Source organism: Armigeres subalbatus, chromosome 2 (assembly GCF_024139115.2).
Source record: "Armigeres subalbatus isolate Guangzhou_Male chromosome 2, GZ_Asu_2, whole genome shotgun sequence".
Lineage (NCBI taxonomy): Eukaryota > Metazoa > Arthropoda > Insecta > Diptera > Culicidae > Armigeres > Armigeres subalbatus.
Window position 1 is genome coordinate 342236807 of NC_085140.1, and position 22175 is coordinate 342258981.

General features: G+C 40.2%; 2 protein-coding genes across 3 annotated transcripts in view; one reads left to right on the top strand and one right to left on the bottom strand.

The window, feature by feature from the left end:
- The window catches only part of LOC134212859 (T-box protein H15-like), a 146353-nt gene that overhangs the window by 23357 nt on the left and 100821 nt on the right, over positions 1-22175 (bottom strand). Inside the window, exon 4 of one of the 2 annotated variants that reach the window (XM_062691104.1) lies at positions 9166-9457. In XM_062691104.1, coding sequence (XP_062547088.1) covers positions 9166-9457 — 292 coding nt within the window. The remainder of the gene's footprint in view (positions 1-9165; positions 9458-22175) is intronic. The other variant, XM_062691105.1, reaches the window with a different exon arrangement.
- On the top strand, positions 9970-10854 carry LOC134216347 (uncharacterized). The gene has a single exon (XM_062695258.1). It carries the CDS (start codon positions 9970-9972, stop codon positions 10852-10854), a length of 885 nt encoding a protein of 294 aa, XP_062551242.1.

Here is a 22175-nt window from a genome sequence, read left to right on the forward strand (position 1 = left end):
TTCGTTTGTGGTGCGGTTGTTTGAGAGTTGTTTGCTTGTTTGGACTCCCGTGGAGCTGACTGGGATTATGATTGATGGAATGGAGTTGTGTCGGTCGGGTTGTGTGTAGATTGTTAAAGTTACGACTATTGGGAAATTATGGAAATTTTGACTGCAGACAGTTGAATGTGACTGGATGTTTATTTATATTAAAGTGATGTTTACCTTGATCGTTATCGCCACGTTGGTAAATGACTTGGGAGTTATTGTCGAGGAAGCTCTTTACTTTATATATTGGAAATGGGAGTATTATAATGCAATAATAATGTATCACAATTAAAATTGTTGAACAAAACATCCTACAAAGCAAATTTGTATGGTGTTGAACCTTTAATTTTAATAAAACTCGTTCGTCTATTCATCACTTAACCAATGCAAAACCTCAATTCAATGTTCCCAACAACCATTACCGCAGGTACTCATACAGTTAGATATTAACTCCAAAAATTCTACGCATCTGGTTTTGTCAAAATCAGAGCGTTAATGAATAAAGCTTCCAATGAATGATTAAATTTCTTATGATTAAACCATTCAACTCTATGATTAAAGATTATGATTAATGATTTATTCATTTTTGACAATGATTAATGATTATGATTAACGATTAAAATTATTTTTGACAATGATTAACGATTATGATTAAAGAATAAAACGATTGAAGTATGATTAACGATTACCGATCGTGATTAAATGTTGACTCAATATCTGTATGATTAATGATTAACGATCGATATGATTAATGATTAATGATTATGAATAATCAAATTTATTGATTTGCATAGTGATCAATAACTATAGTCAATAACATAGTAACCTTTCTGCCAAACTATGTTATTAAAGGTATAAAAATTGTATGATTATGATTAAAGAATAATGAATAAAAGCAATGTATGCAATGATTAAAATTGTTGATTATGAATAAACTCAAAACAATCATGAATACGATTCGTGATTAATGATTAAATGCAAAATCTATGATTAACGATTAATGATTAATGATTGAATAGTATTTTTGTATGATTATGATTAATGAATAATGATTAAATAACCCATTATTCATTAATCATGATTAAATCTATGATTAATCACTAATGCTCTAGTCAAAATACTTAAACACTAAAGTAAACATCTCTGCAAGAGTAAATAGGCGATGGATCCATAATAAGCAGCTTCCATCTTTTCCCACTTGGAAAATGGCATCTTATAAATTTGCAATGTAGCACTAGAAATCCTTGGCAAGTGCACGAAGACGGGCCAATAAATAAAGTCCCGTTCCTTGTACATATACTGTGTTGACTTGCCACTACCACCCCGCGAAGATTCAAGTACAAAATCATCGTCTACGGTGGGTGGCGAAGACGAATGTCCACGACGGACGACAACAGCCAAGACCAAGACGAAGATACATACGATGGTAATCTATAAATTATGATTTGATGAAATTGATACCATCGCCACAATAATAGTCGTCGTCGACGACGATGTTGCCAACAACGCCACTGGCACTGGCAGAAACCCACAACTCTGCAAAGCTCCCGAAAGCAGCCAACGGGGACCGGAGTGGGAGAATGAAAATCGAAGAGGTGTAACAAAATAACCAACACAAATAATAAAGATATAAATATCACGGTAGAAAATCGATACGCGACATGTGGCCATTCGAGGTGTCATCGTTCTTCGGAGGGACCGACGATGACGACGACGACGACGTTGCCGCCGTTGTCGCCCTAGCCCGGCTAGGTTAGTCGTTGATGGGTTTAGGGACTGGAAGTTGTAGGAAAACTCAATTACGCTAAAAGACTTCTCAAAATGGCATTTAGTTCTTGAAACCTTTCACCCCGCATCGCATCCTAGCAGCTTGTTCGGTCTTCATCAGTTTCGGCGGTAAAAATGAGAGTAATTAAAGAGCAGCTCTGTAAATGAACCGTTCTAACGTACTGTCAAATGGCACGATTAAGTCCTGAGGAAGGTCTTTTTCTACACAGCAAAAATTATTGTTAATTTGAAGTTTATTTTAAAGCTTGTGCATTAAAATAAATGCATATTGCCAAATGTTCAGTTATTTAAGCAATATTGTGTGTGGTACAGGCCTGAGTATACTTTTTAAAACCATATTCTTAACTAAGATTGCAATTAAACTGAGGTTCAATTTCCATAATTTTTGCTGTGCATTTTCCCGCTAGCAAACAGCTTCGCGAGATGGGCTGCGAAAAAGTTCTGCTTTGTAAAGAGAGGCACATCGATTGGTCGTCGGTTCAAGGAGACTTAGGATGCTAGCAGCAGAGATGCTGGTGAAGTGTAAGGCCAATGTCGTCTAAATTGGATTCGTTGAAACATGCGAAAAACAAAACGGAAAACCATAAGCTAAAGAGGTTTGCTGTTTTAAAAAGATTTCTGGACCAACATTTGCTAAATGCGTAACAGCCAAAATTTATTTTTTCCGCTTGGTTGTATACAGATAACATATACATAGGCAAAGAACTGGAAAGAATAAATTTTGAAAGTTACGCTTTTATCAAATGTTGGTCCAGATTTGTCTAGAAGAGAAGATTCGTTTACTAGTGTTGATAGTCATTAGATTGACCTTTCTTGTTATTTTGGGACTTTTGTTCCTTTTTCCATATAGATTTACAGCTAATACTACTTTAAAAAAACCAAATCTGACTATTTTTGTATAAAATCTTGGCATATACAATTTTGTAAAATTACAACAATTGTATTAAAATCTTCAGAAATTGTATATGCCAAATTATTATACAGATTCTGTAAGGTTCTTATGCAGAGCTGTATTAAAATCTGCCATCCGCTGGTTGTGTGTACAAAGTCTGACCATTCTTGAACTCCCCTGTGCTGCCGTTATCCCAAATACTGCATGCATTTCCAGGAACTTATTTCAAATAAGCGTTCTGCATTTGACCTAGAAATTTGAAATGACTCATACTCTTTATATTCAGCATATTTCGTTCCACGGATGTTACTACCAGATTTTTGTTCAGGAATGTATGAATTTTTTCGTTTGTTTGAAAACTACATATGTGCACGCACTTTGAAGAACAACTATGAATTACTGCTTACAGTTTTCGCACTGGAAGTGTCCTACAGTGTTGAGTTTTGCCAAAAACTATTGATCTGTATCGAAGAAATCGAAAGATTTGATGCCAATTTATTCAAAAGCAGTTTTTGTTGTTTTCTCGAAATTTTGTAAAATGGACTTATGCATAACACTGGGTACCAATTTTGTTTAACATTTAAACGATACAATCTACTGACTTCCATATCGTTGTTCTGCAATTGAAAACCACGTTATTTAGATAAGTTTATGTTGTAGTTCGGTTTTCAAACGAATTAATCGGTCTCTCAAATGCAACATGTTTAATGTTCATCTGCGTCTCGTGCAAATAACTTAGGAAAAAATCATTGCGTCTTATGCTAGAGGATTTTTTTCCTCTTTTATAAGACAAGAAGGAGAATGTGGGGTTTGAGCAAGTTACCATTAGCGTGTAATTGTATATCAACACTTCAGCATGTCAGTCGGAGAGCAGCAAGCCATGACTCGACATCTCTTGTCAGGTGGGCCCTGTCACGCTTGATTCCACCCACTAGCATGCATTTTATTTTCACGATCCAGACACTGCCTCTTTTTAAAATATACGGGTAAAAATTTTCATATCATTCGCGGTACAAACAAATTGTCAGGATCTGTTAACAATTGCATCCCGGCTGTTACACCGGGCTCTTCACATGAAACTAACTGGTCCTTTCCCCAAAAAGTCTTTTGGATGTGTAACATTTGCTGAACAAGTAACATGACGATCATTTCGATCAAAATATCCATTCGGCAAAAAGACTTTTTCGATTAGATAACCAGTTCGGTCAAACAACAGTTTTCAGCCAAACGGTGCTTTCTGTCAAACAACCATTTCATCCAAATCTCGCTTAACTTTTCAAAAGGACCTAAGTAACATTTTTTCATGAATTAATTTGAATCAGCAATCAGCAATAAATAGCTTTCATGTTGTCTGTTTATTGCGCTATTCAAATTGATTCATGAAAAAAATGTTACTTAGGTCCTTTTGAAAAGTTAAGCGAGAAATGGCCAGTTCGACCGAATAACATTTTCGACCCAATGCCCAATGACCAGATGTTTTGTTCGCCAAAATGACATATTCGGTCGAACAACTTTCGGCCTTGTGGCCTTCGGCCAAACGATCCTTCCCGTCCTTTGTCCTAATACCACTTGACTGCATAATACGATATAGGGGAAGGTGGTCGGCTGTCGGCACCCTTTTATTTTTGGTCCATAACTTTCTTCCAATTGCACAATGTGGTAATATTTGCATAACAATGGAAGCCACAAGGCATCAGCTAATAACTGGTGGAGAGCTTTGTTTTATTTTATTTATTGGAAAATTTTTATAAAGAATTTTGTTAAGCGTTGATTTTATGCCATTTCGAAAAAGGTGGTCGGTTGTCGGCACCCTAAAAAAACACACCAAATGAAAAACAATAAAATGGGAGCGTTATGGCTGGTAAAATCATGATTCATTGTGTCAATAGAAATGAAATTTATTACATTTAGGTACATTATACACATTTTATCAAGATTTTTAAAATAATTAGTTTTGCTTATAGCCTGGAATGATGATGACAACCCAAATGAGTGACCCTTTTGAAAAGTAAAAATAATAGTTAAATTGCGACCGCTACGATGGCATTCAATTATGCATCACAAAATAGAATAAATTTTGCTTTGTAAATACGTAAATAATGTGCTCACCATTTCGATCGTTTACTTTGTTTTTGAACACTAAGCAAATGACCAAAAAAAACTTTGGAGTTGGGTTTCACTTGAGAAAAACGTGTTTTCTCTGTAAAACAAAACAAAGATGGAAACAACAAGATAGTGATTACATAGGACACGCATGGCAAATGTCAGAACGACCACATATGTTTTCTGTCAAAAGTTACGACGGGGTGCCGACAACCGACCACCTTCCCCTACATACAATCATATTACCGAATTCCATTGGATCGAATTAAACGTGTGGCCGAAACGAATATAAGGTCGAACATGGTTTAGCCGGAAAGTCAGTTGGCCGAAAGGAACATACTACCGAACTGGTAGTTTGGCCGAAAAGTTGTTTGCCGCCGTTACAGGTCAACAGATCAAATTTGATCTAGAAATTGTATGAAATCAACTGACGTCATGGTTGCAGACATGATCAGCAGATTGGAATCGATTATATCTACCAGCGAAGGGAGCAATAGAAGATCGATCCAGAATTACAAGCCCATCTGGAGAATCCTCCTGCGAATCCTTTGGTGTAGTTAGGTGGTTTTTAGTTCTCCACTTTAAAATACTCTAGAAGTCTCCTTAATAAAGACAAGAAAAAAAAAAAATAAAATACTCTCGATTTTATGTTTGAACTACATTTATGTACTCCAAAGACGTGTTTAATTCCACAACGAGGTGGAATTCAATGGAATAATACTAAACTCGTCTTATGACAGTCAGTTTCCAGGATTATGTCTTGTACTGACAATGTATGTGTAAGAGCAGCGGTTCTCAAACTGGGGTACATGTACCTCTGTACATGCTGGTCGCAGGGAGTACCTCGGACAAAAATGCGTAATGGCGGATGTATAACATTGTATTGTCTATAATATGCATGACGATCAATAAATCAAGGCTCGGAAGCCTCCTTTCAAGAGGCTCGGAAGCCTCCTTTCAAGAGGCTCGGAAGCCTCCTTTCAAGAGGCTCGGAAGCCTCCTTTCAAGAGGCTCGGAAGCCTCCTTTCAAGAGGCTCGGAAGCCTCCTTTCAAGAAGGTCGGAATCCTCCTTTCAAGAGGCTCGGAAGCCTCTTTTCAAGAGGCTCGGAAGCCTCCTTTCAAAAGGCTCAGAAACCTCCTTTCAAGAGGCTCAGAAGCCTCCTTTCAAGAGGCTCAGAAGCCTCCTTTCAAGAGGCTCAAGCCTCCCTTTCAAGAGGCTCAGGAAGCCTCCTTTCAAGAGGCTCAGATGCCTCCTTTCAAGAGGCTCAGAAGCCCCTTTCAAGAGGCCTCAAAGCCTCCTTCAAGAGGCTCAGAGCCTCCTTTCAAGAAGGCTCAGAAGCCTCCTTTCAAGAGGCTCAGAAGCCTCCCTTTCAAGGGAAGCTCAGAGCCTCCCTTTCAAAGAGGCTCGAAGCCTCCTTTCAAGAGGCTCAGAGCCTCCTTTCAAGAGGCCTCAAGCCTCCTTTCAAAAGGCTCGGAAGCTTCCTTTCAAGAGGCTCGAAGCCTCCTTTCAAGAGGCTCAGAGCCTCCTTCCAAGAGGTTCGGAAGCCTCCTCCAAGAGGCTCAAGCCTCCTTCCAAGAGGCTCAAGCCTCCTTCCAAGAGGCTCAAGCCTCCTCCAAGAGGCTCAAGCCTCCTTCCAAGAGGCTCAGGAGCCTCCTTCCAAGAGGCTCGGAAGCCTCCTTCCAAGAGGCTCAAGCCTCCTTCCAAGAGGCTCGAAGCCTCCTTCCAAGAGGCTCAAGCCCTGTTCCAAGAGGCTCGGAAGCATCGTTCCAAGAGGCTCAGAAGCCTCCTTCCAAGAGGCTCAGAGCCTCCTTCCAAGAGGCTCAGCCTCCTTCCAAGAGGCTCAAGCCTCCTTCCAAGAGGCTCTGGAAGCCTCCTTCCAAGAGGCTCCAGCCTCCTTCCAAGAGGCTCAGGCCTCCTTCCAAGAGGCTCAGAAGCCTCCTTCCAAGAGGCTCAAGCCTCCTTCCAAGAGGCTCAAGCCTCCTTCCAAGAGGCTCAGGCCTCCTTCCAAGAGGCTCAGAAGCCTCCTTCCAAGAGGCTCGGAAGCCTCCTTCCAAGAGGCTCAAGCCTCCTTCCAAGAGGCTCAGAGCCTCCTCCAAGAGGCTCAGAGCCTCCTTCCAAGAGGCTCAGCCTCCTTCCAAGAGGCTCAAGCCTCCTTCCAAGAGGCTCAGAAGCCTCCTCCAAGAGGCTCAAGCCTCCTTCCAAGAGGCTCCAGCCTCCTCCAAGAGGCCTCAAGCCTCCTCCAAGAGGCTCAAGCCTCCTTCCAAGAGGCTCAGAAGCCTCCTTCCAAGAGGCCTGGAAGCCTCCTTCCAAGAGGCTCAAGCCTCCTCCAAGAGGCTCAAGCCTCCTTCCAAGAGGCTCAGAAGCCTCCTTCCAAGAGGCCTCAAGCCTCCTCCAAGAGGCCTCAGAAGCCTCCTTCCAAGAGGCTCAAGCCTCCTTCCAAGAGGCTCAGAGCCTCCTTCCAAGAGGCTCGGAAGCCTCCTTCCAAGAGGCTCAGAAGCCTCCTTCCAAGAGGCCTGGAAGCCTCCTTCCAAGAGGCTCAGAAGCCTCCTTCCAAGAGGCTCAAGCCTCCTTCCAAGAGGCTCAGCCTCCTTCCAAGAGGCCTCAAGCCTCCTTCCAAGAGGCTCAAGCCTCCTTTCAAGAGGCTCGGAAGCCTCCTTCCAAGAGGCTCAAGCCTCCTTCCAAGAGGCTTGGAAGCCTCCTTCCAAGAGGCTCAAGCCTCCTTCCAAGAGGCTCAGGAAGCCTCCTTCCAAGAGGCCTCGGAAGCCTCCTTCCAAGAGGCTCAAGCCTCCTTCCAAGAGGCTCAAGCCTCCTTTCAAGAGGCTCGGAAGCCTCCTTTCAAGAGGCTCGGGAGCCTCCTTTCAAGAGGCTCGGAAGCCAGCTTTCTGGTCAATTAGTGTAACGTCGAAAAGCAAAATAATAGAAAAAGAAAATCGAATGGAGGCTGGCGATCTCGCGCAAAGTCGCGAACACGCTAGCACACCCTAAACCTTTCGCCCAAGACCGAAGATCATGGAGCTCTACAATACAGAAGCCATAGGTGTAAGGCACTCATACAATCAAATAAATAAAAGTTCAACAGCACATATTGCATCAACTTGGCTAGGAATGAATTCATGAGTTGTCGAAAGTGTGTGTCGTAAAGCTTTTGGAATCTATCAAAGAATCTTATTTTTAATCCTTAAAATAAAATCTGGAAAGTCTGTTAGATTTTCAGGATGCATTTATCAATTTCAAAAGTACAAAATATTTCTTGAAATCTCGCAAGAAATCTGGAACCTTAAAGAATTTACGTAAATCTGTAGAAATTCTTGAAACCGAAGTGTTTGTTGAAACTTAACAAGCACTTCTAGATAATCGTAAGTATGCTTCAAAGTCTGCACAAATGCTTTAATATTTCTAGACCAACATTTGAAAAGGGCGTAACAGCCAAAATTTATTCCTTCTGATTCTTTGTCTACATATGTAGCTATATATGTAGACAAAGAATCAGAAGGAATAAATTTTGGCTGTTACGCCCTTTTCAAATGTTGGTCTAGATTAATTAGCATTCTGTTGCGATCTAATTTCCGAAAATTCCAAGAATGTAGAATAGGGTGCTAATGAAAGTGATCATGTTAAAATTTTCTTCACTTGTTATAAGACGAGTTTGTACAATCTCATTTAATTCCACCAATTAATTGGGATTGTACAAACTCGTCTTATGACACCAAAAAGCTCAAAATAATTTTCTTAACAAAACTTTCTTCTTTTCTTTCACTTAGGGCCTTCAGTGTTTGAAGGCATTGAAGTATTTTTCCACTGTATATCCTTGATGTAAACAAAGATGGTATCGATTAATTGGTAATTAGGGTTTCATCATTTGATGGTTTGACAATAATTATTTTCAGAAGCTGAATTTCAAAATGTATTGTATGGTGAACTTTTAGCTTGATGCTTTCTTCACAACTCTGCCCAACAGTTCTTGAATTCCACTAGTTACAGAGAAATAGCTAGTTGCTGTGATTATAACAAAATGACTGAAATTGTTATCTGTATAAGTTTATAAAACAAGCACTCGAGGTTTCAGGTGTTTTAAATTACAAAATACGTTTAAATTTGGTCTTATATCATCTCCTTTGAGGATTGATATTCAATCCTATGATAATATGACAAACATGCAATAAAAATTGGTATTTTAATATGAATCGACTCTTTCCGTAATGCTATGAAATATTTGAAAAGACTTTCTGGAGAACGCTGGTTTGCGTCCTAATAAAATCCTATGAACTGATCTAAGTTGCTCTCGTGGTCTCGTTTTTCTTCTAGATTAAAACTAGAAACACTCAAATGCACACAAAAACTTACGATTACGTACACTTACTTGACCATTCTTATCCATCTCGTTGTTGGTCAGCTTAACCTTCTCGAACGAGATGACCTGTTTCCTCAAGGCTTCCGCACCGAGTGGCGTATCCGGATGGGCGTACAGCCGGGGCGGCGGTGGAGGATCTGCCTTTCCTGCCACCAGCCAGGAAGATCGATGGTACGCATAGCGATAGCGTCGATTATCGAGCGGCACGATGTCCATCAGGACGACATACCGATCGGCCGGGGTGACCTGCCTCAGAGGGCCGGAAAATGAAACGCGCACCGTCGGAAACATTCGTCTGTGGAATAGAAGAGAATGGGGAAAAAATGAATTTGTGTGTGCCAAAGGTTATCCGCGTACGATGGGTTTTGGTAAAAGCATTGAAGATAACGATCTCCAGCCTGCGGTATCGCAGGACATGAACTCGGAAGCAAAACAATGTGATATACGAAATGAATTTTCAATATCCGAGAGGCACTGGTCGTCGAACCACCTTGCCTCTCGTTGTTTAACCAACAGATAGACCGCGCATTGCCTGCTGTATCTCTCAATCGAATCAAACTCTGAAACGAAAAGCAAACCGCCAAGCCGCCGCCCCGGAGCAGCGTTCCGGAGGTCGTGTTCTACTCGTGTAAATTTGAGCGATTTAAAGGGATGCGATAAGGAATGGGTTGTTCTCTTCGCTTTTCTCAGTTGGCAACCGCTTCTCGTGCGCGATAGTCGTGTTTTCGGATAGCTCGCTACGTTCTCACAGTTTATAGCATTTTTTTGTGGATCCTGTCGCGAAACATTTTTTGCATTCGTCGCAAAATGTCTTCGAACAGGCGAAACACGCTAGTCGTCGATTTCAGCGTTCTTCCGACACGACCTACGCTGGAACAAGTGAAGGAAGTAATCGACGTCGATCTTAAACTCAACATGGCGGATGTTAGAAATATCCAATTGCACAACTTGCGAAACTGTGTGCTCATCGAATTGAACGATGCAGGGTTGGCATTGCGGCTGCAAAAAGAGCACCATCTGCGATACACATTCCGATGCCAGGGTATAAAGTATTATATCCCTATATATGTAGATGGGCCCACTACCACCGTGAGGCTACATGACCTGCCACCAAGTATGTCTAATACAACCATCACCCAACACATGGAGCAGTATGGAAAAGTTATCTCCATACAAAACGAAGTTTGGAAGAATTTCTTTCCTGGGGTACCGAACGGTGTCAGAGTGATACGGATGAGGATGGAAGTGCAAATACCATCGCGTATGGTGATAGACAACGAATCTACACTAGTGACAATCCGAGGCAAAAAACAAATTACATCGAGCGGAGGAACTCAGCAAGAAAAACGAACAGCTTCTAACATCGCCGAAAAACAGAGCAAAGACGTGGACGAAAACGAGTATCGCACCGATACAATTGAAGCTACCCCGCATGCGGCAGATCACAACATCAGCGACAACGATGAAAACGACGGCGACGACGACGACGACGCACACAACAACCCACAATCCGGAGCCACGGCAAAGAGACGGCTGTCGACTGGAACAAGCGAATCGATCGAGGCTAGATATAAACAAGATCGGAAAAGATCGTGTGATGATGAGAGCTGCCGAGAAGAGTTGCAGTATAGTGGAGAAAATCTGTCCGATTCAGGATGGAAAGTGTACAACACTAGGTCAAAGAAGAAATGAAATGTTGTATTTTAATGGGTAATGATATTTTTGGATACGGCATGAATGCACTCTAGCAGTGTGACATGCCGCTAATAAAATCAAACAAACAAACAATCTTCGCTTTTGGGTTGTTCCTTCTTCATTTTACCGCCGATTCGACTATGGCCAAGAAGGTTCAGTGTGGTGTTGAATAAGGTGCTGAAAATGTGAATTCTACCTCCGCCGCGTTTCTGGCTGTTACTGCCACTGCATAGTGCCATAATGGTGAAGGTAATCCTATTCAGCACATAGTTAGCTAAAGTAATTTGTATGGAAAATTGATTGGAAGAGGGTCAGCTGCGAGCTTTAGATATGCTAATCGAGCTTTCAGGGTACGGATTAAAAACTGTAGATGGTCGCGGTAATGTTGGTTGATCACGATTTGGCTTGGATGCAAATGAGATTAGCTTTGACTCAAATGGAATTCTTTTGCATGAAAAAATTAAATAAAATAAAACAAGATGACTGTTTAAATGTAATACGTATCTCAGAACGTTATACATGTCAATTTTTTCCAAAAGAAAAGAAAAACTGCAATTTCCCCCTTTTACATTTCAATCTGCTGGAAGTAAATTGTACCCAATTACTTTCTCAATTGAAATGTTTCCTCGTATTTCGACCCCCGCTTCGATATCTAATGCATAAACCAAGTCAACCATATGAGACCAGTAGTCAGTTGGTCAGTCAGTCAACGCAAAGGAAGCCATCAGGCAAGCTCATTCATAAAATTGTATGGCAATCAGTTTATAAAAGTGGCAAAACGATGTAACGATGTTTGTATGTAGACAAAAAACAAATTCTCTCACACTCAGCATGGCATGCAATGGCGCAAAACAAATCACTGCAATATGATGGCGGTGAAGGTGGCGTAACAGCAAAAAAAAAACGAGATCAATAATTTATCGTAATAACCATCATTAAACTATCCGTTTAAGTAGACGACTGTTTGCACAAAGATGATGATGCTTGAGCCGGTTTAGCTTTTTTTTTTGTGTCGTTCTGCATGCCCCGGCCAAGTGCCGTTTGATGGGAGTGTGGGGTAATTACCGCACAAAACACCCGCCTGCATGGACGTAGCTGGGTTGGGCATTGTGAAGAGTGGGTGTTTGAGAATTATTATTCATGCTCGCATTTTTGGATTCAGAAACCGTCAAAATTGTATAGAATGATCGTCAAAGTGTAATGAAAATATTCTTATTATCATAACATTGATAGCTATTTCAATTTAGAAGAAATTATTTGGATAGAAATCGATGACAAACTCGCATACTTGAAACATTACATGAAAAAAAAATCATCCAGATTTCCGCAAGAAATTCATCCGAGTTTCCAGAAAACATGCATCCGAATTTCCAGAGGAAGTACATCCGAATTTCCAGAGGAAGTTCATTCGAATTTCCAGAGGAAATTCATCCGAATTTCCAGAGGAAATTCATCCGAATTCCCAGAGGAAATTCATCCGAATTCAATTCCAGAGGAAATTCATCCGAATTCAATTCCAGAGGAAATTCATCCGAATTCAATTCCAGAGGAAATTCATCCGAATTCAATTCCAGAGGAAATTCATCCGAATTCAATTCCAGAGGAAATTCATCCGAATTCAATTCCAGAGGAAATTCATCCGAATTCAATTCCAGAGGAAATTCATCCGAATTCAATTCCAGAGGAAATTCATCCGAATTCAATTCCAGAGGAAATTCATCCGAATTCAATTCCAGAGGAAATTCATCCGAATTCAATTCCAGAGGAAATTCATCCGAATTCAATTCCAGAGGAAATTCATCCGAATTCAATTCCAGAGGAAATTCATCCGAATTCAATTCCAGAGGAAATTCATCCGAATTCAATTCCAGAGGAAATTCATCCGAATTCAATTCCAGAGGAAATTCATCCGAATTCAATTCCAGAGGAAATTCATCCGAATTCAATTCCAGAGGAAATTCATCCGAATTTCCAGAGGAAATTCATCCGAATTTCCAGAGGAAATTCATCCGAATTTCCAGAGGAAATTCATCCGAATTTCCAGAGGAAATTCATCCGAATTTCCAGAGGAAATTCATCCGAGTTTCCAGAGGAAATTCATCCGATATTCCAGAGGAAATTCATCCGAATTTCCAGAGGAAATTCATCCGATTTCAGAGGAAATTCATCCGATTTCCAGAGGAAATTCATCCGAATTTCCAGAGGAAATTCATCCGATTTCCAGAGGAAATTCATCCGATTTCCAGAGGAAATTCATCCGATTTCCAGAGGAAATTCATCCGATTTCCAGAGGAAATTCATCCGATTTCCAGAGGAAATTCATCCGATTTCCAGAGGAAATTCATCCGATTTCCAGAGGAAATTCATCCGATTTCCAGAGGAAATTCATCCGATTTCCAGAGGAAATTCATCCGATTTCCAGAGGAAATTCATCCGAATTTCCAGAGGAAATTCATCCGAATTTCCAGAGGAAATTCATCCGATTTCCAGAGGAAATTCATCCGATTTCCAGAGGAAATTCATCCGAATTTCCAGAGGAAATTCATCCGAATTTCCAGAGGAAATTCATCCGATTTCCAGAGGAAATTCATCCGATTTCCTAAGGAAATTCATCCGATTTCGAAGGAAATTCATCCGAATTTCCGAATGAAATTCATCCGAATTTCCGAAGGAAATTCATCCGATTTTCCAGAGAAATTTCATCCGAATTTGCAGAGGAAACTCATCCGAATTTGCAGAGGAAACTCATCCGAATTTTCAGGAGAAATTCATCCGAATTTCCAGGTGAAATTCATCCGAATTTCCCTTGGAAATTCAACCGAATTTCCAGGGGAAATTTATCCGAATTTCCAGAGGAAATTAATCCGAATTTCCTGAGGAAATTCATCCGATTTTCCAGAGAAAATTTATCCGATTAGCTCCAGAGGAAATTTATCTGATTTTACAGAGGATATTCATCCGTTTTTTCAAAGGAAATTCATACAAATTTCCAAAGGAAATTCATCCGAATTTCCATAGAAAATTTATCCGATTTTCCAGAGGGAATTCATTCGATTTTTCAGAGGAAATTCATACGATTTTCCGGAGGAAATTCATTCGAATTTTCAGAGCAAATGCATCCGAATTTCCAGAGCAAATTCATCCGATTTCCAGAGGAAATTCATCCGATTTCCAGAGGAAATTCATTCGAATTTCCAGAAGAAATTCATTCATTCGAATTTCCAGAGGAAATTCATTCGAATTTCCAGAGGAAATTCATTCATCCGAATTACCAAAGGAAATTCATCCGAATCTCCAAAGGAATATCATCCGAATTTCCAGAGGAAATTTATCCGAATTTCCAGAGAAAATTCATCCAAATTTCCAAAGAAATTCATCCGAATTTCCAGAGGAAATTCATTCGAATTTCCAGAGGAAATTCATCCGATTCAGAGGAAATTCATCCGACTTCCAGAGGAAATTCATCCGAATTTCCAGAGGAAATTCATCCGCGAATTTCCAGAGGAAATTCATCCGCGAATTTCCAGAGGAAATTCATCCGAATTTCCAGAGGAAATTCATCCGAATTTCCAGAGGAAATTCATCCGAATTTCCAGAGGAAATTCATCCGACTTACCAGAGGGAATCCATCCGAATTTCCAGAGCAAATTCATCCGAATTTCCCGAGGAAATTCATCCAATTTCCAGAGGAAATTCATCCGCGAACTTCCAGAGTAAATTCATCCGCGAGTTTCCAGAGGAATTTCATCCGCGAATTTCCAGAGGGAATTCATCCGCGAATTTCCAGAGGAAATTCATCCGCGAATTTCCAGAGGAAATTCATCCGAATTCGATTCCAGAGGCAATTCATCTGATTTCCAGAGGAAATTCATCCGATTTCCAGAGGAAATTCATCCGATTTCCAGAGGAAATTCATCCGATTTCCAGAGGAATTCATCCGAATTTCCAGAGGAAATTCATCCGAATTTCCAGAGGAAATTCATCCGATTTCCAGAGGAAATTCATCCGATTTCCAGAGGAAATTCATCCGATTTCCAGAGGAAATTCATCCGAATTTCCAGAGGAAATTCATCCGATTTCCAGAGGAAATTCATCCGAATTTCCAGAGGAAATTCATCCGATTTCCAGAGGAAATTCATCCGAATTTCCAGAGGAAATTCATCCGAATTTCCAGAGGAAATTCATCCGATTTCCAGAGGAAATTCATCCGTATTTCCAGAGGAAATTTATCCGAATTCCAGAGGAAATTCATCCGAATTTCCGGAGGAAATTCATCCGAATTTTCGGAGGAAATTCATCCGAATTTCGGAGGAAATTCATCCGATTTCCGGAGGAAATTCATCCGATTTCCGGAGGAAATTCATCCGAATTTCAGAGGAAATTCATCCGATTTCCAGAGGAAATTCATCCGATTTCCAGAGGAAATTCATCCGAATTTCCAGAGGAAATTCATCCGAATTTCCAGAGGAAATTCATCCGATTTCCAGAGGAAATTCATCCGATTTCCAGAGGAAATTCATCCGATTTCCAGAGGAAATTCATCCGATTTCCAGAGGAAATTCATCCGATTTCCAGAGGAAATTCATCCGAATTTCCAGAGGAAATTCATCCGAATTTCCAGAGGAAATTCATCCGATTCCAGAGGAAATTCATCCGAATTTCCAGAGAAATTCATCCGATTTCCAGAGGAAATTCATCCGAATTTCCAGAGGAAATTCATCCGAATTTCCAGAGGAAATTCATCCGAATTTCCAGAGGAAATTCATCCGAATTTCCAGAGGAAATTCATCCGAATTTCCAGAGGAAATTCATCCGAATTTCCAGAGGAAATTCATCCGAATTTCCAGAGGAAATTCATCCGAATTCCGAATTTCCAGAGGAAATTCATCCGAATTCCGAATTTCCAAAAGAAATTCATCCGAATTCCGAATTTCCAGAGGAAATTCATCCGAATTTCCAGAGGAAATTCATCCGAATTTCCAGAGGAAATTCATCCGAATTTCCAGAGGAAATTCATCCGAATTTCCAGAGGAAATTCATCCGAATTTCCAGAGGAAATTCATCCGAATTTCCAGAGGAAATTCATCCGAATTTCCAGAGGAAATTCATCCGAATTTCCAGAGGAAATTCATCCGAATTTCCAGAGGAAATTCATCCGAATTTCCAGAGGAAATTCATCAGAATTTCCAGAGGAAATTCATCCGAATTTCCAGAGGAAATTCATCCGAATTTCCAGAGGAAATTCATCCGAATTTCCAGAGGAAATTCATCCGATTTCCAGAGGGAATTCTTCCGACTTTCCAGTGGAAATTCATCCGAATTTGCAGAGGATATTCATCCGAATTTCCAAAGGAAATTCATCCGATTTCCAGAGGAAATTCATCCGATTTCCAGAGGAAATTCATCCGAATTTCCAGAGGAAATTCATCCGATTTCCAGAGGAAATTCATCCGATTTCCAGAGGAAATTCATCCGATTTCCAGAGGAAATTCATCCGAATTTCCAGAGGAAATTCATCCGAATTTCCAGAGGAAATTCATCCGAGTTTCCAGAAGAAATTCTTCCACATTACCAGACAAATTCAACCGAATTTCCAGAGAAAATTCATCCGAATTTCCAGAGGAAATTCATCCAATTTCAGAGGAAATTCATCCGAATTTCCAGAGGAAATTCATCCGAATTTCCAGAGAAATTCATCCGAATTTCCAAAGGAAATTCAACCGAATTTCCAGAGGAAATTCATCCGAATTTGCAGAGGAAATTCATCCGAATTTGCAGAGGAAACTCATCCGAATTTCCAGAGGAAATTCATCCGAATCAATTCAAGGAAATTCATCCGAATTCAATTCAGAGGAAATTCATCGAATTCAATTTCAGAGGAAATTCATCGAATTCAATTCAGAGGAAATTCATCCGAATTTCCAGAGGAAATTCATCCGAATTTCCAGAGGAAATTCATCCGAATTTCCAGAGGAAATTCATCCGAATTTCCAGAGGAAATTCATCCGAATTTCCAGAGGAAATTCATCCGAATTTCCAGAGGAAATTCATCCGAATTTCCAGAGGAAATTCATCCGAATTTCCAAAGGAAATTCATCCGAATTTCCAAAGGAAATTCATCCGAATTTCCAAAGGAAATTCATCCGAATTTCCAGAGGAAATTCATCCGAATTTCCAGAGGAAATTCATCCGAATTTCCAGAGGAAATTCATCCGAATTTCCAGAGGAAATTCATCCGAATTTCCAGAGGAAATTCATCCGAATTTCCAGAGGAAATTCATCCAGAGGAAATTCATCCGAATTTCCAGAGGAAATTCATCCGAAATTCATCCGAATTTCCAGAGGCAATTCATCCGAATTTCTAGAGGAAATTCATCCGAATTTCCAGAGGAAATTCATCCGAATTTCCAGAGGAAATTCATCCGAATTTCCAGAGGAAATTCATCCGAATTTCCAGAGGAAATTCATTCAATTCCAGAGAAAATTCATCCGAATTTCCAGAGGAAATTCATCCGAATTTCCAGAGGAAATTCATCCGAATTTCCAGAGGAAATTCATCCGAATTTCCAGAGGAAATTCATCCGAATTTCCAGAGGAAATTCATCCGGAATTCCCCGAGGAAATTCATCCGATTTCCAGAGGAAATTCATCCGAATTTCCGAGGAAATTCATCCATTTCGGAAGGAAATTCATCCAATTTCAAAGGAAATTCATCCGAATTTCAGAGAAATTCATCCGATTTCCGAAGGAAATTCATCCGAATTTCCGAAGGAAATTCATCCGAATTTCGAAATTCATCCGATTTCCGAAGGAAATTCATCCGATTTCGAAGGAAATTCATCCGATTTCCAGGAAATTCATCCGATTTCAGAAGGAAATTCATCCGAATTTTCCAGGAAATTCATCCGATTTCAGAGGAAATTCATCCGATTTCCAGAGGAAATTCATCCGATTTCCAGAGGAAATTCATCCGATTTAGGAAATTCATCCGATTTCCAAGGAAATTCATCCGATTTCCAGAGGAAATTCATCCGATTTCAGAAGGAAATTCATCCGAATTTCCAGAGGAAATTCATCCGATTTCCAGAGGAAATTCATCCGATTTCCAGAGGAAATTCATCCGATTTCCAGAGGAAATTCATCCGATTTCCAGAGGAAATTCATCCGATTTCCAGAGGAAATTCATCCGAATTTCCAGAGGAAATTCATCCGAATTTCCAGAGGAAATTCATCCGAATTTCCAGAGGAAATTCATCCGAATTTCCAGAGGAAATTCATCCGATTTCAGAGGAAATTCATCCGATTTCCAGAGGAAATTCATCCGATTTCCAGAGGAAATTCATCCGAATTTCAGAGGAAATTCATCCGATTTCCAGAGGAAATTCATCCGAATTTCCAGAGGAAATTCATTCGAATTCCAGAGGAAATTCATTTGGTTTCCAGAGGAAATTCATTCGAATTTCCAGAGGAAATTCATCCGAATTCAGAGGAAATTCATTCAAATTTCCAGAGGAAATTCATCCAAATATCCAGAGGAAATTCATCTGAATTTCCAAAGGAAATCCATCAGAATTTCCAGAAAAGATTCATCCGAATTCCCAAAGGAAATTCATCCGAATTCAGAGGAAATTTATCCGATTTCCAGAGGAAATTCATCCGAATTTCCAGAGGAAATTCATCCGATTTCCAGAGGAAATTCATCCGACTTCCAGAGGAAATTCATCCGAATTTCCAGAGGAAATTCATCCGAATTTCCAGAGGAAATTCATCCGAATTTCAGAGGAAATTCATCCGAATTTCCAGAGGAAATTCATCCGATTTCCAGAGGAAATTCATCCGAATTCCAGAGGAAATTCATCCGATTTCCAGAGGAAATTCATCCGAATTTGCAGAGGGAATTCATCGGAAGTTCCAGGGGAAATGCGTCCGAATTTCCAGAGGAAATTCATCCAGATTTCAGAGGAAATTCATTCAATTTCCAGAGGAAATTCATCCGAATTCCAAAGCATATTCATTCAAAACTTCAAAGGAAATTGATTCAAATTCTCAGAGGAAATTGAAATTTATTCGACTTTCCAGAGGAAATTCATCCGATTTTCCAGAGGAAATTCATTCGAATTTCGGAGGAAATTCATTCGAATTTCCAGAGGAAATTCATCCGATTTCCAGAGGAAATTCATCCGAATTTCCAGAGGAAATTCATTCGATTTCCAGAGGAAATTCATCCGATTTCCAGAGGAAATTCATTCGAATTTCCAGAGGAAATTCATTCGAATTTCCAGAGGAAATTCATCCGATTTCCAGAGGAAATTCATCCGATTTCCAGAGAAATTCATCCGATTTCAGAGGAAATTCACCCGATTTTGCAGAGGAAATTCTTCCGATTTTCCATAGGAAATTCATCCGAATTTCCAGAGGAAATTCATCCGAATTTCCAGAGGAAATTCATCCGAATTTCCAGAGGAAATTTATCCGAATTCCAGAATTCCGAATTTCCAGAGGAAATTCATCCGAATTTCCAGAGGAAATTCATCCGAATTTCCAGAGGAAATTCATCCGAATTTCCAGAGGAAATTCATCCGAAGGAAATTCATCCGAATTTCCAGAGGATATTCATCCGAATTTCCAGAGGAAATTCATCCGAATTCAATTCCAGAGGAAATTCATCCGAATTCAATTCCAGAGGAAATTCATCCGAATTCAATTCCAGAGGAAATTCATCCGAATTCAATTCCAGAGGAAATTCATCCGAATTTCCAGAGGAAATTCATCCGAATTTCCAGAGGAAATTCATCCGAATTTCCAGAGGAAATTCATCCGAATTTCCAGAGGAAATTCATCCGAATTTCCAGAGGAAATTCATCCGAATTTCCAGAGGAAATTCATCCGAATTTCCAGAGGAAATTCATCCGAATTTCCAGAGGAAATTCATCCGAATTTCCAGAGGAAATTCATCAGAATTTCCAGAGGAAATTCATCCGAATTTCCAGAGGAAATTCATCCGAATTTCCAGAGGAAATTCATCCGAATTTCCAGAGGAAATTCATCCGAATTTCCAGAGGAAATTCATCCGAATTTCCAGGGGAAATTCATCCGAATTTCCAGAGGAAATTCATCCGAATTCGGAAATTCGTCCGAATTTCCAGAGGAAATTCGTCCGAATTTCAGGAAATTCATCCGAATTTCGAGTTCGTCCCGATTTCGGAGAAATTCGTCCGAATTCAGAGGAAATTCATTCGAATTCCCAGAGGCAATTCATCCGAATTCCCAGAGGCAATTCATCCGAATTCCCAGAGGCAATTCATCCGAATTTTCAAAGGAAATTCATCCGAATTTCTCAGAGGAAATTCATCCAGAGGAAATTCATCCGAATTTCTCAGAGGAAATTCATCCGAATTTCTCAGAGGAAATTCATCCGAATTTCTCAGAGGAAATTCATCCGAATTTCTCAGAGGAAATTCATCCGAATTTCCAGAGGAAATTCATCCGATTTCAGAGGAAATTCATCCGATTTCCAGAGGAAATTCATCCGATTTCCAGAGGAAATTCATCCGATTTCCAGAGGAAATTCATCCGAATTTCCAGAGGAAATTCATCCGATTTCCAGAGGAAATTCATCCGAATTTCCAGAGGAAATTCATCCGATTTCCAGAGGAAATTCATCCGAATTTCAGAGGAAATTCATCCGATTTCCAGAGGAAATTCATCCGAATTTCCAGAGGAAATTCATCCGATTTCCAGAGGAAATTCATCCGAATTTCCAGAGGAAATTCATCCGAATTTCCAGAGGAAATTCATCCGAATTTCCAGAGGAAATTCATCCGATTTCCAGAGGAAATTCATCCGATTTCCAGAGGAAATTCATCCGATTTCCAGAGGAAATTCATCCGAATTTCCAGAGGAAATTCATCCGATTTCCAGAGGAAATTCATCCGATTTCAGAGGAAATTCATCCGATTTCCAGAGGAAATTCATCCGACTTCAAAGAAATTCATCCGAATTTCCAGAGGAAATTCATCCGAATTCGAAATTCGTCCATTTCAGAGGAAATTCATCCGAATTTCCAGAGGAAATTCATCCGAATTTCAGAGGAAATTCATCCGATTTCAGAGGAAATTCATCCGAATTTCCAGAGGAAATTCATCCGATTTCCAGAGGAAATTCATCCAATTTCCAGAGGAAATTCATCCGATTTCCAGAGGAAATTCATCCGAATTTCAGAGGAAATTCATCCAATTTCAGAGGAAATTCATCCGAATTCGGAGAAATTCATCCAATTCAGAGGAAATTCATCCGAATTTCAGTTTTCGAGAGTTCATCCGAATTCGATTCGTCCGAATTCGAGGAAATTCGTCCAAATTCGAGGAGTTCATCCGAATTCAGAAATTCGTCCGAATTCAGAGGAGTCCGAATTCGAAGGAGTTCGTCCGGAATTTCGAGAGGAGTTCGTCCCGAATTCGAAGGAGTTCGTCCGAATTCGGAAGGAGTTCGTCCGAATTCTGGAGGAGATTCATCCAGATCTGGAGGAGTTCGTCAATTCGGAGGAGTTCGTCCGATTCCGAAGGAGTTCGTCCGAATTCAGAGGAAGTTCGTCCGAATTTCGGAGGATTCATCCGAATTCGAAGGAGTTCGTCCGAATTTCGAGAGGAGTTCGTCCAGATTTCGGAGGAAGTTCATCCGAATTTCGGAGAGTTCGTCCAGTTTCAGGAGTTCGTCGATTCAGAAGTTCGTCCGATTTCCGGAGGAGTTCGTCCGAATTTCAGGAGGAGTTCATCCGATTTCAGGAAGTTCGTCCGAATTTCAGGAAGTTCATCCGAATTCAGGGAGGTTCGTCGAATTCAGGAGGAAATTCATCGAATTTCAGGAGTTCGTCCAATTTCAGAGGAATTCGTCCGAATTTCGGAGGAGTTCGTCCAGAGGAAATTCGTCCGAATTTCAGAAATTCATCCGAATTTCCAGAGGAAATTCATCCGAATTTCCAGAGGAAATTCATCCGAATTTCCAGAGGAAATTCATCCAATTTCCAGAGGAAATTCATCCGAATTCAGAGGAAATTCATCCGAATTCCAGAGGAAATTCATCCGAATTTCAGAGGAAATTCATCCGAATTCCAGAGGAAATTCATCCGAATTTCCAGAGGAAATTCATCCGAATTTCCAGAGGAAATTCATCCAATTTCCAGAGGAAATTCATCCGAATTTCCAGAGGAAATTCATCCGAATTTCCAGAGAAATTCATCCAATTTCCAGAGGAAATTCATCCGAATTTCCAGAGGAAATTCATCCGAATTCAGAGGAAATTCATCCAATTTCCAGAGG